The 16,765-nt window shown below is 33.8% G+C and overlaps 2 protein-coding genes across 5 annotated transcripts; one reads left to right on the top strand and one right to left on the bottom strand.

Moving 5' to 3' along the window:
- Positions 1,895 to 7,498, top strand: LOC107638714. Of its 3 annotated transcripts, none has more exons than XM_016342076.2 (6): positions 1,895 to 2,220; positions 4,815 to 4,900; positions 4,981 to 5,097; positions 5,223 to 6,032; positions 6,227 to 6,443; positions 6,586 to 7,498. In XM_016342076.2, exons 1-6 carry the CDS (start codon positions 1,932 to 1,934, stop codon positions 7,164 to 7,166), a joined length of 2,100 nt encoding a protein of 699 aa, XP_016197562.1. In that variant the 5' UTR covers positions 1,895 to 1,931; the 3' UTR covers positions 7,167 to 7,498. The 3 variants fall into 3 exon arrangements, with proteins under 3 accessions (XP_016197562.1, XP_020976294.1, XP_020976295.1); XM_021120635.1 differs by having other exon boundaries at positions 1,898 to 2,220; positions 4,800 to 4,900; XM_021120636.1 differs by lacking the exon at positions 1,895 to 2,220 and adding an exon at positions 3,534 to 3,746.
- Positions 8,865 to 14,405, bottom strand: LOC107638713 (transcriptional adapter ADA2b). 2 transcript variants are annotated; one of them, XM_021120634.1, is made up of 13 exons: positions 14,029 to 14,405; positions 13,710 to 13,765; positions 13,216 to 13,394; positions 12,855 to 12,920; positions 12,594 to 12,719; positions 12,403 to 12,478; positions 12,111 to 12,168; positions 11,933 to 12,030; positions 11,341 to 11,563; positions 11,049 to 11,259; positions 10,302 to 10,568; positions 9,322 to 9,496; positions 8,865 to 9,214 (listed from the first exon to the last, which is right to left on the bottom strand). In XM_021120634.1, exons 1-13 carry the CDS (start codon positions 14,079 to 14,081, stop codon positions 9,168 to 9,170), a joined length of 1,635 nt encoding a protein of 544 aa, XP_020976293.1. In that variant the 5' UTR covers positions 14,082 to 14,405; the 3' UTR covers positions 8,865 to 9,167. The 2 variants fall into 2 exon arrangements, with proteins under 2 accessions (XP_020976293.1, XP_016197560.1); XM_016342074.2 differs by having other exon boundaries at positions 8,865 to 9,496; positions 14,029 to 14,404.

Genomic DNA, 16,765 nt, shown 5'->3' with positions numbered 1-16,765 from the left:
ATTTGATATTCAAAATGTCAATTTATTTAATTGAACCCTCTAATTTAGTATTCATGACTTACGTTAGTCTTTAATTTTATTTTTGTCACAAAATTATTAGGACCCATTTGAAAAATTTTAAAAGTAATTTTTTTTAACTTTTAATTTATGAAAAGTAGTAATATTAATACTTCTGTACTAAAGTACCTGGTCCTTTACTTGACTAAGGGAAAATCCCTAAGAAATGCGCCGAGCAAAATAGCAGCATCATGCTTCAATTTAATAAGGATGTTAAACTAGCTCGATCGCAGGAAATTATAGAAAGATTGAAACCCCAATGGCAAGAAGAACAAGGTAACGGATGGAAGATAGATAGAACGAGGTGACATTGGAACAGGCAGTCAAGTAATCAAGTTACTGTGCTTCTTTGGGAGGATACAATTTTCAAAACCAAATTGCGACTTTTTAAGAAGTTGTTTAGGAGCTTATACAAAAGTTAAAAAAATGACTTCTCTTATAATACTTTTATTTTTTATTATATTTCTATAAAATAAGTACTTTTAAAGCTAAAAACTCAAATACAAAATAACTTATTTATAAGTTACTTTTAATATAATCATTTATTATTTAAGTTATTTTTTTAAAAAAAAAATTAATTAAACTGTTTCTCCAAACTGAATCCTAATAGTATGCCGAAATAAATTAATAACTGCTACGGTAAACTTTTTAACGACTTGTTAACGTGATAATTGAACATTTATTTCAATTTGCTAGCGTTTAAAATCCTTAAGAAAAATTAAGATTAAAATTTTAAAGAATTCAAAAAATAAATAAAAAAATTTCAATTATCATTTTACATAATGATGAAAAAATTTAATAAGATAGTTGTCGATTTATCTTAATACCTCATTAATGACTTTATGATAAAAACAAGGCCAATAATTAATACGAATAATAAATTATTAAATTAAATTGAATAAATTAAAATTTTAAAAAACAGATTAAGATAGGAATATTACTTAAAAGATCAATCTAAGTATTAATTCGAATATTTTATATTGACAGACAATGGACTAAAATTAAAAAAAAAAGAAGAAGATAATTTCAAAGGCTTAAGGTGAATTTTATTTGAGTGATATGTTGGTTCTATGAAACAGTGATGAATGAATGAGTCAGCATGATGATGAAAAATGAGTAAAATGAACATTTGGTTTTATGGATTTCCCAAAATGCCCTTGGCTCCATCACTGAGTCTGCAGTGGAGCTCCCTGCAGCAAAACAACCCTTTTTCTCACATTGGTCTTCTTCCATTCTTCCGCTCCAAAACCTCCTCATTCCCTCACAAAACGCTTCAACCTAACAAAACCCTCAAACCCTTTCTTCCTTTCTCCCTAAAGTTTGCTTTTTTAACCTTTTTCTTCCTTACCCCTCTTTGGGTCCCTCTTATTTTCCCGCATTCTCTTCAACCCTCACACATCATAGTTCCTCACCAGCATCATCTCCTGACATGAACCTCGTACCAGTTCAGGTCACACAGTACGATGAATGCAGCTTAGCCATTATTTCTGTCCTTATTTTCCGCTTGAACTCGCTCTTTCTTTGTTTTTGGTTCAAGCTTAGGTGGGGCATGGTTCATTGTTTGACTTGAGTTCCGGTTCTTCGGACGGCGCGCACATACTCTTAATCCTCGCTCTTGTTTTGAATCTTCATTGTTGAATCCTGATTTTCAGCCTTTTATTTGCGGCTTGGTTTGTTTTCTTTTGGATTTTGTTTTTTTGTTATGCTGGTGTAGGTGTCGGTTGCTTTTGTTTCTTGTTCATTAATGGTTTGAGTTTGAGGACGGTATTTTAGGCCTAGGGTTTTCTATTCCTGAACTCAATTTTGGTTTGGTTGAGGAACAGCCCTATTACCAGTTTGACATATCCCTTTTTTTTTGAGGTTGTTTGTTGAGAATGTCTGGGGTGGATGCTCCTGCTTTTTTAACATGGGAGGAGAGGATTATATGCCATGAGCGTGGGAACCGTGTGATTCACTTCTACTTGAAGGATTCGTTGGGGAATTCGGTTCTTGCTGTTGTGGGGACTGAGAGGAGTGTGAGGCACATGATGTATGTTGTCCCTGACCATTTCTTGCAGACTTATGGATCCGCACATTCCATCAACGCTTGTAAATGGCGGGCGAGGCGAGAGGTCGTTGAGTGGCTTACTTGTTTGGTTTCCAGGAACCATGCACCTGATTCAGGTAACACTTCCATTTGTGTTGCATATTCTGTATGTAATTTAGGCCTTGTATGATTTCTGTGTTTAGAGCTTCAGATTATGTATGGTTGGATGTATTCTCTGAATTGAATTATCGTGTGCATGGCTTCTGTGGCTCTTGGATTCTCATCATGAAGTATGATGTGTATGCCGAGCCGGATAAGGCTTCGTTGATTCTTTTTTTTAAGGTTGGTCCTAGACCTTTCTCTTGTAGTTTCATCAGAATGCTATCTGGATTCCTTTTATTCGTCGAGTAATCATCCTTTCATATGAATTTACCTTTCAAGGAATATGGTCATGCTTGCTGTATGAATTATAGAGTTAATGTCTTGTGTGTCATGTTCATGTAGCTTGTTATAGATCGTATTTACGTGGAGTCGTAGATATTCATGGCTCTCAACAACGTGCAGCAAAGTTTAAGTAGTTTGTGATGGTTGCATTGGAAGTTTGGAATAGTGCTGCATCCAAATGTTTTATTTATGATCTTGAGTGCAATTTTTTTAAGTTTATAAATTTTCTATTTGAATTTGAACTTCTATGTTATAGATGATGAGTAAAAGTCACCATGCACCATTTGGTGGCCCCTAGTTATTGTATTCATGGACGTGAATAATTGTGAGATTACCTGTTATTGGTTTGTTATTCGTGTTTATCTATTAATTTAAGAGTCGTATATTCGTTACCTCTCCTCCCCCGGGGGCCTGTTTCTTGAGGGTATGACTTATGATGGAGCAGTCTTTGTGAAGTTTGAAAGGAAGGGAAAGTCGTATCATTTTCGTTGTGTTAATTCTGAGTTTTGTCAAAGGTTTAAAGCATCACCGTTTATCTCTATGAGGCAGATCAGGTAGAAAAGGCATCAGCTTCTTGGCGGAACTAACGTTAAGAATAATAAGCTGGTTCTAGGGTTTAGAAACTACTCAGATCAATATATTATAAGACATCTGAATACAAAGATATCTCGTCTAACCTTTGTCCACTACTCACTGAACGTTTGCATGCATGTCACGTGAATTCATAATATGACGTATGAATTCACTTTTAAGTTGCTACAGAAAGGAAAAGAAGCAACTATTCGTCCATAGGATAAGTTGTTCCCTTACAGTGAGTTACTTCCTTCTAAGGAGTGTGCGCAATTTAATATTTATAATAAAACTATCAAGACTGTGAACCCTTTGCGCATAGGAAAATACTAGTTTTTTATTGATATTTTGTCCCTTTCGACGCCCATTAATGTGCTACTTTAAAGCGGTCTTGGCGGTGAATTTCGTTCTGCCAAATACATTTAAGTCACGAGTGTTAGCTCACTTGGAGCGTGCTCCTTCACCAAACCGTCTATCTCCCTCTCTTGTCCGGGTGCTACAAGAAGTTGACAACTTCGTCTTACCATGCTTCTCTGTTCCTTTGCCTCTCCGATATAATCAAGGCCGTTGCACTAACAAAGGATAGTGAGTTGTGACAGCGAGATGTCTCGGAATTCAGTGACTGGATTTTCGCTGTATACAGAAATGGGTATTGTTTAATTTGTTGACTGATTCCATTGCCTTTCCATCACTGCTAGGTTTTGTGATTTTTTAAATTTGTTAGTCTCTCGGTCGAGCAGTTCTGATTTTATTCCCATGTTTTATCAATTTTTTTTTTTTAAATTTTAGTTCCTTTTGTTTAAGAATAAAGCCTTAAGATCGGTGTGATCTGTTGCGGCGTTGTCTAGATTCTAGTTGTACGACAGAGCCTCTCTGCTTTTATGGATATGGATCTGTAATTTTGATGCTTCCCAAGCACTACTATTTTGTGAGTCTTGTGTGCTTAATTTTTTTTTAAATTATCTTTTACTTTGGCCTAAAGCATGAATCAATCTGGCAAGAAAGATTTGATGCTGTATCTTTCAATAAGGTTGTTGTCTAATGACCATGGGGTCTAGTTGTCGGGAGCAAGGTCTATGCTTCTATGGGTACAGATGAGTAAATCTAATTTGCCCACAGTGGTGTCAGCCCTTTTTGTTTCCTCATTTCTTATAGATTGGAGACTGAATTAATTTGAGATGGCAAGGTATCCTTTGATAACTTGGAAATTTTCCTTTTCTTGAATTATGTGGATCTATCAAGACAATTAATATATTGATTTGACTGATTGATGTCTTATTTTGTTTCCTAACCACTATGAACAATCTTGTTATAAAAAGGAAAATTATTTATGTTTATGTAATGAACAAGCCGACCCCACCTAGTGGGACAAGGCTTTGCTGCTGTTGTTTTTTATGTAATGAACAATTTTACGATAGGGCACCGGTTTGTTGTTGACTATGTAGTAATGATGAAAATGATACTTCATGTTGGTGTGGCCTTGTATCATTTCATTATAGATTCATTTAGAAACCAGTTTACGTTTGAAATGTAATGATGTATGAGGACATTCCTTTGATGAAGATTTAGTCCCTTATACATACTGCACAATCCCAGTATGTAAGTGCAGTTGTTTTTGTTGGTCTTTTATCTAAAATTCTTTGGGCCATTTCTGATGCTGGTTTTTATTAACGATATGGAGAAATATTCTAACCAAACTCAGATGTTTGTGTGACAGGTATTGAGCTGGATGATGCAGCACAAGCTTTAGAATCTCTCAAGCTTGGAAACAGTGCTCATCAAAAAACTTTACCCGACAAACTGGTATAGAATCAACCAGTTGATCGAGTTTGTCTGTTTATTGTTTCTTTCTATCTTGATATGATCTGTTTAATTGCCTGCAGATGTCAAGGAAATTGAGATTCCAGAGTTCAGATATTGAATGGTCGGGCGTTGCTTGGTATTGTGCTAAACAGCTGAAGCACTACCCAGGATTTTGTAGGAATGGGACAACCATTTATGTAAGAAAATCATTTATGTTGTATATCTTAGTTATTTCACACACTTCTTTTCTATCCTTGTCTGTTTCTTGGGGAGGAAGAGTGGGTTAAGCGTCTCATTCTCAAGAAATTTCTTCCTGTTTCAGGTTCATTCGTTTGTATATATTATGGCTGAGGAAGAAAACCACTATCTAGGTTACCTGGAAGATATGTATGAAGACAAGAAGAAACAAAAAAAGGTTAAGGTACGGTGGTTTCACCATGGTCGGGAAGTTAAGAACGTGGTTCCACAGCTGAATCTGCAAGAGGGAGAGGTTTTCATAACACCTCATGTTCAAGTGATCAGTGCTGAGTGTGTCAATGGCCCTGCAATAGTTTTGACCCCTAAGCATTATGAGAAATGCGTGTCTGCTATTCTACATTCCTCATTATCGGAGATCCATATATGCTCTCGGCAGTTCAAAAACAATAAACTTAAGCCCTTCACACTCACTAAGCTGCGCGGATATAGTAACCAATCTGTGCTCTCTTTTCTGGGTGATCCTATTGTTTCCAAGCGAAAAGCCAAGAGTCATAAATTGGACACAGAAGATGATGAGGACTTCGCTCAAGACAATCCTCTAAGGTCGAGCAATAAGAGGGGCAAAATTCCTAAGGGATATCAAGTACTTGAAAACGGTTCTTCTAGTCTGCAAAACTCTGCTCTGAAAAAGAGTGAACAAAAATTCCCAAGTTTGAAATTAACACTTTCAAGGAAAACAATGGGTATCAAGTTTGTTGGACCTAAGCCTCAGCATCAGTTGTCTTTTAATGTCGATGATAAGGTCGAGTTTCTCTGTCAAGATAGTGGCATTAGAGGATGCTGGTTCAGGTGTAAAATTTTGAGTGCATCTCAGAGGCAACTGAAGGTCCAGTACAATGATCTTATGGATGCAGACGACGTAGACAAGCTAGAGGTTAGATTTCCTCTGTTTATTTGTGTGTGTGTACTCTGGATATGTTCGATGACCGAAGGAATAGTAGGGCTAGTTTTTAGATTTTTGGGCTTTGCACTGGTTGAGCTCATTAATTTCATGAATTTGTTTATAGTCGTGCCTATTCTTATGTCATGTGTAAGATTATGGTTTTCATAACTGTATAATTCATGTAGGAATGGATCCCTGCAACTAGAGTAGCAGCTCCTGACAAACTGGGTATGCGGTGTTCAGGCCGCTTAACTGTGCGACCATTCCCACCAAAAGATACTACAGATCATGCTTTTGAGATTGGAACTGCAGTGGATGCCTGGTGGAGTGATGGATGGTGGGAAGGTGTTATAACTGCCATTGATGTTGGTGGAGTAGGAACTCTTCAAGTTTATACACCTGGTAGGATGTCTATATTCATTTTTTTTTTCCTTGTTATTTGTACTATTGTTCTGTGGTTCACCAATGAACAGTCCCGAGTTTTTGAATCAGGTTTTCTTTGGGTTACGCATCTGTATCATTGTTGTTATGGTTTTCTCTGCAGGTGAAGAAAGGCTCCTAACAGTCCAGAAGAAGGACATTCGGATTTCGCGAGATTGGGTTGATAACAGGTGGGTTGATATAGCTGGAAAGCCTAACATTTGCAGCCATTTACCTTCAAATGTTAGTTCTCGTGTTGGGCTGTCGGCTAATTCTGCTGTGGTAGACGGATCTGTGTCCGGTTGTTCTGCTATATTAGAAAGTAAGTCATCATCGATTCCCAAAGTTGAAGTTGCTCCAAAGGTTGAGCAAGAATTATCCGGTTTGGAAGCACCCGAACTGGAAAGTATGAAGGGAGTGGTAACTTTGGGGAAGCCACTAGCTGCCATCGATGAAGACGAGGATATTGACTCTGGTGACGGTGGTTGTGACGGTGAAACTGACAACATTGATGGTGATGGTAAGAAGGCACTCGATACCATTGACAATGAAAAGGATGTCTCTCACGGTGACACAGAAAAAAATGATGACGGCGGTGACAAAGTTGAAAAGAACAATGAGGGAGATTTGATGTTGAAGGAACAACATTTTGATTCTGCAGAACAAAAACTTGATGCAGCAGAAGCAAGTTGCATGAATATCTAATATAGCTAAATGATAATTCTTTGGTCTCCAATCGATTATAGCTTAAGGTGGAAGCACCTTGTATATAAAATCGAAATGAAGTCCTGGGGTTAGTTTATATATGCTGAGGGTAATGATTTTCTGGTGTCTAACATAAGGATAATTGGTAGTGTATAGCTAGTGTTTTGGGTTGAGAGTCCTTTTAGTTTTAGTAGATAAAACGTTCTGTAATCTATAGGGATTATATAATTTACATTCTATAATCTATAGGGATTATATATAATTATATGTTAGAATTAATGCTTTTGGCCATATGGTTAATTAATAGATAGCACATATCATTTGAACCTGCATACCTATAAAGTTATCCCGAGTAATCTATGTAATTTTAATTCGATTTTGAGCATCAGTCAATCTTATAGTGTTTTATCTGAAAAGTTTACAAGTTCTTGTCCGGTTATTGATGTGGCTGAAATCTCTTTTACAAATCTCAAGGGATTGATATTGGAGAAAATAGTTAGACTATGTACTTCCTTCTTTGTGTTTTAAATGTGTTCCTCATCTTCCCCTATAGTTTGTGAACTTCACAATTGGTTCTTCATATTCTTACTCGTGAGTATAACAACTATCTAGAGTAAAGTACCAACTTCACTCTGTCCTTTTTCTAAAATGACAATGCGACCCTTGACTAAGAGGTTTACTTTGGCCATGTCTCTGGTCTTTGTGAGACAACGTGGTCCTTTTATCAGTACCACTGTTATTTATTAACAGAAGTCGGTAATATGTTATGTTAACATATCGAGTTGGACGTTAAATGCCAACATGGAGTGTACAAGGATTCATTTGTCTCTAAATCTAAATTGGTCAAGGATTTATTTGTCCTTATTCATTCAAATAAAATGACGTCGTTTTGACGTCAAATTGGTTAGGAACTTATTTATCATGGATCTATTTTTTTTTTTTACGTCAAATCGTGTTGTCTCACGAAAATAAGAAACATGAGCTGAAGTGGACCTTTTTTTTGTCAAGAGTCGTGTTGTCATTCTAGAAAAAGAAGATGACCAGATTGGTACTTTACTCCAAAAATACCAAACTGCTAAATTCTTAAAAATTAATTATTGAGTAAACCCTTCAAAGATATTTAAAGATTAAAACAATAAAAACATCTTTAAAATATTTAAAAATATGATAAAAATAATTAAATGTAACTTTTTGAGAGACTTTTTAGAGACTAGATTTTGAAAATATAATTTTTTTTTTCATCCTTAAAATTTAAAATTTGATAATTTTATTGACAAATAAATCTGTCTTTTTTGTGAATGTCTTTTTTTTTTTTAAATGAGAAAAGACTTTAGAGACTGAATTTTCCTACAAAAATGTTTTCATAAAAATACGGATTAAATCCATAAATCCTTTGTTAAATAACAAGGTCGTTTGTCACTTATTTTTTAATTGTTAATGACAAAAACTGTTGAAAATATTTTTGACAATTTACCCATAATTATTTGACTATGAACTATTTAATCTTTTAAAGATACACGCAATATTAGTTTACGACTTTACGCAGCAAGTTATATGCATTTTTAAGGTCTAAGGAGTAAGGACTAAGGTGGATATAAAAATTATTTTAAATAAATCTATGAATCAATTGCTACTCATGATGACTTCAAAAATATTGATTGCGGAAAAATTAAAGAACAATAAATGTTCAAGATATCATTAAAAATTTAAAAGTATTATTAAATATCGTATGACATATACAATGACCGACTGCATTAAAAATTTAAAAGTAGACAACTTTGATCGAACAAAATTTCAAAGTCTCACGTTAGCAAACTAGTGTTTTGTTCGGAATTGTGAGATGGTCTAGACTACAAACATTGGTTTGACATGAGTCTAGAGTTTTAATTTCCCAAAAATTTAACTCCCACCTCTAAATTCTAGTGCGTATGCAATAAGATAGGAGCACATGCAGTGTCCCATGGACCCTTTGAAGTGTGTATAGGTCCATCTTTCATATTCCTATGTCCATACTAGAGCTTGATAGTTGATACAACACCTCAAAATTCCTACAAATATTTATGTATGGATACAGAATAAAATTAATTATACAACAACCTCAATTTATTTCAAATTAATGGGGAGACTAGACTAGTGTCTCAAGGTGAAGCAATACCCTTTTTTATGAGCATATCATAGACCCTGTCAATTTTGATAGCATCCATCTTGAACAATTGATGAGCATCAGATTTTGCAGAGATGGTGCCACTAAGTATTTGTAGAGATAGCTGCTCTTGCATCTTCAGATATAAGGCTGGTGGCAACCTTAGTTCACAGCACAAGCGTTTCTCCTGTGCAGGAAGAGAAATGAAGAAACAATTTGTTAATTTGAAAGATTAAAAAAAGTAATTACCATACAAAAACAAAAGAATTTTAACCTTTTCAAGGAATAAACAACAAATAGGTCCGGGACTTTTTATCTCGAAGACAAATAAGTCCTGGACTAATTAAGAATACAAAAACGTCCCTCACTTTCTAAAACACGAGACATCTATGTCCCTCCGAGGGACCGATTTGTCCTTATATATTTTGGACGGAGGGACTTAAATGTCTCGTATTTTAAAATATCAGGGACGTTTTTGTATTTTCAATTAGCCAGTGACTTATGTATCTTCGAATTAAAAAGTTAGGGACCTATTTGTCTTTTTCTTCAAAAAAGTGTATAAATTTGTTTATTCTTATCTTTTGTTCATAGGATAATAGTTTATATTGATCTCATTAAATCAATCAATAGTAAGTTCATAAACCTCCCTCATAACCTAGAGGGAAAGAATGTAAGTAATTAAGTATCAGAAATTCATAATCAAAATTTCCACCAGCATCCGCTTCTGCTCTTGGTGTGTTTGGTTTGAGAATATAAATGTGGGGTAAAATTTCATAGAAGAGCTCCATTTGTAAGTTTATACATGGAGTTCATCCATGAAATGCAGCCCACAGCACATATGCTTGTTGTAAAAAAAAAAATTCCCTTAAGAAGACACAACATAACATGATCACGAAGAACACAAGAAATTTAAACAACGAAATTCATAACGATACCAGGCAGCAAATCATTTATAGAAGTATCAACCAATACCAAAGAGAATGCATGCTTACAGGTTCAGAAAGTAAATCAGCCCCATAGTATCCTGTCACATCCATTTCATTGACAGAGCTTGAAGTAGCAGGTCCTGCAGGCCTGCCACTCATATCCTTGCCAGCGGAGTCTGGAGACATTAATGCATTTGGAACCCCCTGATTGCTTGGGCCACCCTGAGCACTTTCTTTTACCCTACGTGCACTTTCATCAGCTTCCCTTCTTCTCTTATTTAACAGATACCTTTCAGCTTCAGCTGCATTACGGCAACCAGCAGCCCGTGCTTCCTGCAGTGCCACATAGAATTGTTTTATTTGTGCATGAAATATGCAGATTACATTATCTGCAATGGCATAAAGAAGCATTGGTTATAATCATAAGTGTACTAGTACTAGTACTAGGTTTGGCAAACCAAGAGGCTTCCATTTAGATGAATGCAAGAACCGAAGAACACTCAAAACATGGACTAACCAGAGTGCTTTGCATGAAAATTTTCCTAATCCCTTCAAGTGATAACAATTCAAATACAAGATGCCAAAAGAATTTCGAATTTCAAGAGAGAATAAAAATTCGGCAGCTCAGTGTATAAGGCTCTCACTTGGTGGAGTTTAGGGAGGGTAGATGTACACAGCCTAATCCTACAAATGGAGAGGCTGGCGATCACAGGGCAACAAACTTGCTGGTGCACCAAGACTCACCCTCAGGGAAAGAAGAAAGAAAGAAAGAAAGAATGCACATATTAATCTAATGTCAACCGTATCTCAAACCTTGAGATCTTGAAGTCTTTTAAGAGTTCTATGTTCAGAAATAACTGTCCGAAGCAATTCCTCGTGCTCTTCCTTTTTATGAAAGCGCATGAAAATGTCATATCTCCTACATATCGCCTTCTCCTCAGGTGTTAAATCCTTCTCGAATGAATTTGGGTATAACAAATTTCTTTCAAGAATGAAATCCTTTCTACGCTTTCTTTCATCAAGCCTGAAACACATTTCAATTTAAGGATGGCAGTACATAATGCAATACCATGCTAACATTGGTGCTCTTAATGTTTCAGTTCACCTTTTTGCATAGATACGTAAGACACGTAGTTTTATCTCTCTCTCATCGTCGGTGTCAGCGTCCTTAAATTCCATTTCAGCAAGTAGTTGTTCAGCATCATTATCATATTCCGGATCAAATTCCTGTCTTTTTGAATTATAACCACTGGATTCTACCAATGAAGGACCTTCATTTCCTGAGGAATTTGGTTTCTTTCCACCAAAATTCCTGTCTACTTGAGAATCTGCCAGTGACAAAGGAACAAGAATTTAGACAGAACATAAATAATGGTGTGATTTTCCTCAGAGAATATACATGTGGATATGCAAGCTAATGCCAGTGAGGAAAAGACAAAGCAGTGACTAGTGATGAGTTTCATGCAAGAAGCCGATCACCTTAAATCCTAGTTTGGCATACACAAAATTTTATCCCTAGATATTCTAGCAACAGAAAAATCGCTACACTTCCTCAAATGTTAATATATTGCAATGGCTTCCAAATTATGCAAAAACAGTTATATATGTGATATCCTTCCTCCTGTTTTAGCTTATACGAATAGTAATTTTTTGTTATAGAAAAAAGCACTACAGATATTATTCCAAATGTTTCTCACCTTCCAATTTAACTACACCAAGGCCGTCTTTTCCACGGGCTGAATTTGAGGCCTTCTGATTGGGGCCAGAGGAACCAGCTTTATGGGAATCTTCAACCCTGAATCAATGAATAGACATTAAAAAGTTTGGTACAGAAGATGGCAAGATAAAAGTGCATATAGAAAATAATAGCCTTACTTGACTCTAGAAGGAGAAAACGTAGATTCTTCCTTAAGACCATCTGCCATGGAAATTCCTGTGCCAATTACACAGACAATAACGTGATTATAAGAAATTATCAATAAAAAAAAAACATTAATCTTACAGCAAGCTGCAGCACTGATGCCTTCAGGCACAAGTACAAATAAATTGCAGATAGCCAGATACAATAAGATGTTATGTTAAAGGTTAACTCATGTCATCCAAAATAAGTTACCAGTGAGGCATGCCTAATCTGTAACTGTAACAGAATATTATGATTGTTACAAACCTTTCTTGTCCTCACCCTGTCCTTTCGCCATGGCAAGAAGTTCTTTTTTGTTTTTCCCAACAACATGAGACATGTCCTAGTAAATAAAAAAGGGCAGGATTTAAAATAGCATTATAGGAATGATAGTTAATATAAATAGATATAATATAAAAGAAGCACTGCTTGCAGCTTCATTTGATGCCCTATCATACCGGAAGAGGAAAGAACGGGGAGTTCAAATATATATTCCTATAGTGTTCTATGCATGATTCTTTGTTCTTTGTCCCAACATGCTCAGCAACTTCTGCCCAGTTTCCCAAGCCATACATTTCAATGCCCTAGAATCAACAAATTATTGCAGCAAAGATCATATATAAATAAGAGATGTATTGCTGGACAAAATGGAATTTACTAAGATCTATATTTTCTAAGCACTAGTCATCACTCCTAATAAATAAGTTTGAAGACAATACCTCTAGAAGCAGAATTTCATCATCTGCATTCCAGTCAGCACAAATAAGAGGGAAAGATAAATTATCCTGTCAAAAGTGAATTGTATTAAAACACATCATCTTCGAGGAATGAACAGTGGTTTAATTAACAGTATGGTAGTACAGTTTTAATTACTTAAAATCTTTCAAATATGTGATGGATATTCCAATACGATAACAGAACAGTTTATGAATAAGATTCTGTTTAACTTAACCCTGTAATTGTCTTGACTCTTTAGATAGATAAGCTAACAGGAAAGGAAACACCCAGCTTCTCTAACAAAAATTCTATAACTAATTAGGTAGTTTGAAAGAATAAATTCGAATAAAAACTGTCACTGACCATAACCCTGTAAGGGTGACTGCTTTTATGCGGTGTCACCTCAGCTCCAACAGAAAAACATTCTATACATAGGTCAAAATCAGGGCACATAGCACACTTGATGCGGATTTTCCCTGTAATATCTTTATTACAATAATTACAGTGATACAAAGCTCTCTTCCCTTCACTTGCTCCCTGCCCTGTTGGTATCACATACATGCCAGTGAAATTATCTTAACATATGACCAGCCATGAATAAACAATCAATAAATGCACAACTAGAGCTCTAAGTAACTGTCAATCTATCACTGCTATAGCAATCTTCCTTCATTTTTTCACTCCAAAACTAAAAAGGTTCGTTATTTTCTAGTTCAGAGACTTTCCATAAGCTGAGGAGCTGAGGAGTGAACTGCAATGATTCTATAACTTTCTTATACAACTCCATCTAAATTCAGTTTCTTAGTGTTGTGCAATTGACATTTACTGAAAGAGTACAAGATAGTGAAAAATCTTACCAGCAGCTCCAGGCTCTAAATTTTCTCCACTGGCAGCATTCTTTTTTCTCCTTGACCTACACGCCCAATAGAAACAAAAAGAGGAAATATGCTAAAACCAAGGGTCAAAACTCAAAAGAATTCAGCTTTACAGTTGAAATGACAGCAGCTTTTCACTGAAACTTCGGATGAACATTCAGGGGAACAAATTCAATTATTCAATCGGTGGACTTGAATTACATTTACAACCATATATAAGCAAAACCTTTGAGCACTAACTGCAGATAACGGAAGTGCAATAGTAACGAAAAAATTTCAAAATTAAAAATTAAAATCGAACCTTTGGCTTGGGTCCTCATCGGCGTGGTGAAAATTCCCGCGAGAGCGACCCATTGATTCTGTTGGCCAAACCCAGTGCAAAATCGCGCTTGAACAGAGGGGGACGGGTAATTTAATCGATTCTAATCTAATAGATTTATCTTGTTTAAAATTTTAAAAAAGAAACCCTAGAATTTGGAAGATTCCATTGCAATTTGGGGTCACTGAGATTTCTTTGACACAGGTTGAAATTTTTTAGTAATTGCAAATTAAGGCGGGGAATTTTCGTCATATAATGTACTATGATAAACGGAAGGTTAGCAAATAGGAAATGAGAAAACGCGAACCCATGTTTCTCCGACAATGTGCAGTGTAACTGTGCAAGTTTGGTCGAACCGTGCTTGGTTTGGTTTGCAGGTTTAACTGTTTTTACTTTTTAAATCTATGAAAACCAGGTGCAGTTATCAACTCAAATCTAATCTTATTATTAGTTAAAAACGGTTAAATAATTTGATATATTTAACTAAATTATTATTTAATAATTTTTAGTATAAATTTAATAGTTTAAAATTATTAAATAATTTAATAAATTTAATTAAATTATTATTTAATTATCTTTAACTATCAACTTCACATGAAAACAATAAATTTTCATCTAATTTTAAAGGTCAGTCGACTAGAGATTTTATCAATGTTGAGCGACCATTGATGAGTTGTTGGTCAATTGAATGTGTTAGTCTAGACTAGTTAACGGTTAGTCAAAAGTAGACTAAAGTCTAATTTAGGTAAACAGTTTAATTAAGTTTTTTTTTTTAAAAAATAGCTTAAATAATAAATTGTTATATTAAAAGTAGTTTATAAATAAGTTATTTTGTGTTTGAGTTTTTAGTTCTAAAAGTACTTATTTTATAAAAATGTGATAAAAAGTAGTAGTATTATGAGAGAAGTCATTTTTTTTTACTTCTCTATAACCTCCTAAATAGCTTCTTAGAAAGCTGCAATTTGGTTTTGAAAATTACACCAGACATTAATACTACTACTTTTCATAAGTCAAAAGCTCAAAAAAGTTACTTTTAAAACTTTTCAAATAGACCCTAAGAAAGTCAGAAAACTTTATGTCAGATGATTTTAATCCTTACGTAGAATTTTTTTAATTTTCTACCATTCTTTAGAGTAATGTGTTTTATATTGATTAACAATTGGAATATAATTCTCTAGAAAATTGGATATTGAGGAGATGGATAAACAATTAAGAAAAATTAGATAGTAAGGAGATGAATAAACGATAAACAAAAATTATGAACAAATGATTGATAAACAATTGCAATTGTAGAATTGGGTAATTAAAAAACAAATTGACGATAGATTATTCACCAATTATTAATATTAGTATTGAAAAATATAAGATTATGATATCTAAATCAAAATAAAAACTTAAAAAATTGAAGATAGAATTTTAAAGATAAAATAGATGAAGAATAAGATACTAACTTATAAAAAAGTGGCGAAAAAGTTATAACGGCTTAATATGTATTGCACTCCTCAATTCAATCGATTTTATTACAACACCAATTGATTGAATACGAAAATACCCTTAATCACGTACAAAATTCAATCGATTGTGTTACAAAACTAATCGATTGTGTTACCATGTCAATCGATTGAATAAGAAAATATCCTTATTGCTTTATGAAATTCAATCAATTGGGTAACACTACCAATCGATTCAATAAGAAAAAATTTATATTCTATAGTGCAATTCAATCTATTATATAACAATTTCAATCAATTGAATTACCAAGAAATACAATTTTTATGGCCTTTACAGATGTAACGAATTAAGGACAAAAAAATTCGTCGATTCACATAACCAAAATATTTATGAAGGTCACAATTAATGAAAGATCTATTTTGTTGTTATTTTTTGTTTCTAATTGAATAAATATAATAGATGAATAATAAAATACTAATTTATAAAATAGATGATAGATTTAATTATTAAATAATATAATTATGATCGATTAAGATTGTAAAATATTTATTACGATTAATGGAAGATCTAATTTGTTATTATTTTAGTTTTGATTATCAATAAATATGATAGATGAATGATAAAATAATAATTTATAAAATAAAAAATAAATTTTATAATTAAATAATATATAAATAATTAAGTTGTAATTAAAATTAAATAAAGACTATTTAACAATTATCAAAAAATTTTAAAAAAACATGTTTTGTTACTAGACTATTTAATGGTCTAAAGATTTTGGAACCATTGAATCCTATGCCAAGACACAATGAAAGAGGGACACTAATAGATGCAATTTGGGACCGACTTTAGATATTCGCTACGATGAAAGACACCTTAAAGAATACACTATCATTTATACTGGTGAATTTTGTAAATACTAACAAAAATATCTATTAAGCAAAAATATTATTATATCTATAAAAAATGAATTTTGTATAATAACAATACCTAAATTTTAATTTTTGTTAACTTTTTAATAAAATTTTTAAATTATTCCTTTTGTCTTTTTTTCTAAATTCCAAACTTTATAACCCTCCTTCTTTTTTTTTTGCCTCTGTCAGCCACCGTTCCTATTCGATACTCGATGACAAATAAACAAAGAGTAAAAAAAAAAAGAAATAAAACTGAATAAAAATACAAATTTGATTTAAAATAGAAAATAAAATATAGATTGAAATTAAATACAAAAAGAATTATTCAATTTTTTATCCAATTTCTTGATGCA

The sequence above is a fragment of the Arachis ipaensis genome, chromosome B04, assembly GCF_000816755.2.
Source record: "Arachis ipaensis cultivar K30076 chromosome B04, Araip1.1, whole genome shotgun sequence".
NCBI classification, from domain to species: Eukaryota; Viridiplantae; Streptophyta; class Magnoliopsida; order Fabales; family Fabaceae; genus Arachis; species Arachis ipaensis.
The sequence above is the reverse complement of the archived record's forward strand: the minus strand, read 5'-3'. Positions and strand labels throughout refer to the sequence as shown.

Coding starts and splice junctions, on each gene's coding strand:
- LOC107638714 (XM_021120635.1), top strand. CDS start 1,932: ATGTCTGGGGTGGATGCTCCTGCTTTTTTAACATGGGAGGAGAGGATT. Junction 4,901..4,980: donor AAACTTTACCCGACAAACTG/GTATAGAATCAA, acceptor AATTGCCTGCAG/ATGTCAAGGAAATTGAGATT. Junction 6,033..6,226: donor ACGACGTAGACAAGCTAGAG/GTTAGATTTCCT, acceptor TAATTCATGTAG/GAATGGATCCCTGCAACTAG.
- LOC107638713 (XM_021120634.1), bottom strand. CDS start 14,081: ATGGGTCGCTCTCGCGGGAATTTTCACCACGCCGATGAGGACCCAAGC. Junction 13,766..14,028: donor GATGAGGACCCAAGCCAAAG/GTTCGATTTTAA, acceptor TTGGGCGTGTAG/GTCAAGGAGAAAAAAGAATG. Junction 12,720..12,854: donor ATGAAATTCTGCTTCTAGAG/GTATTGTCTTCA, acceptor TGTTGATTCTAG/GGCATTGAAATGTATGGCTT.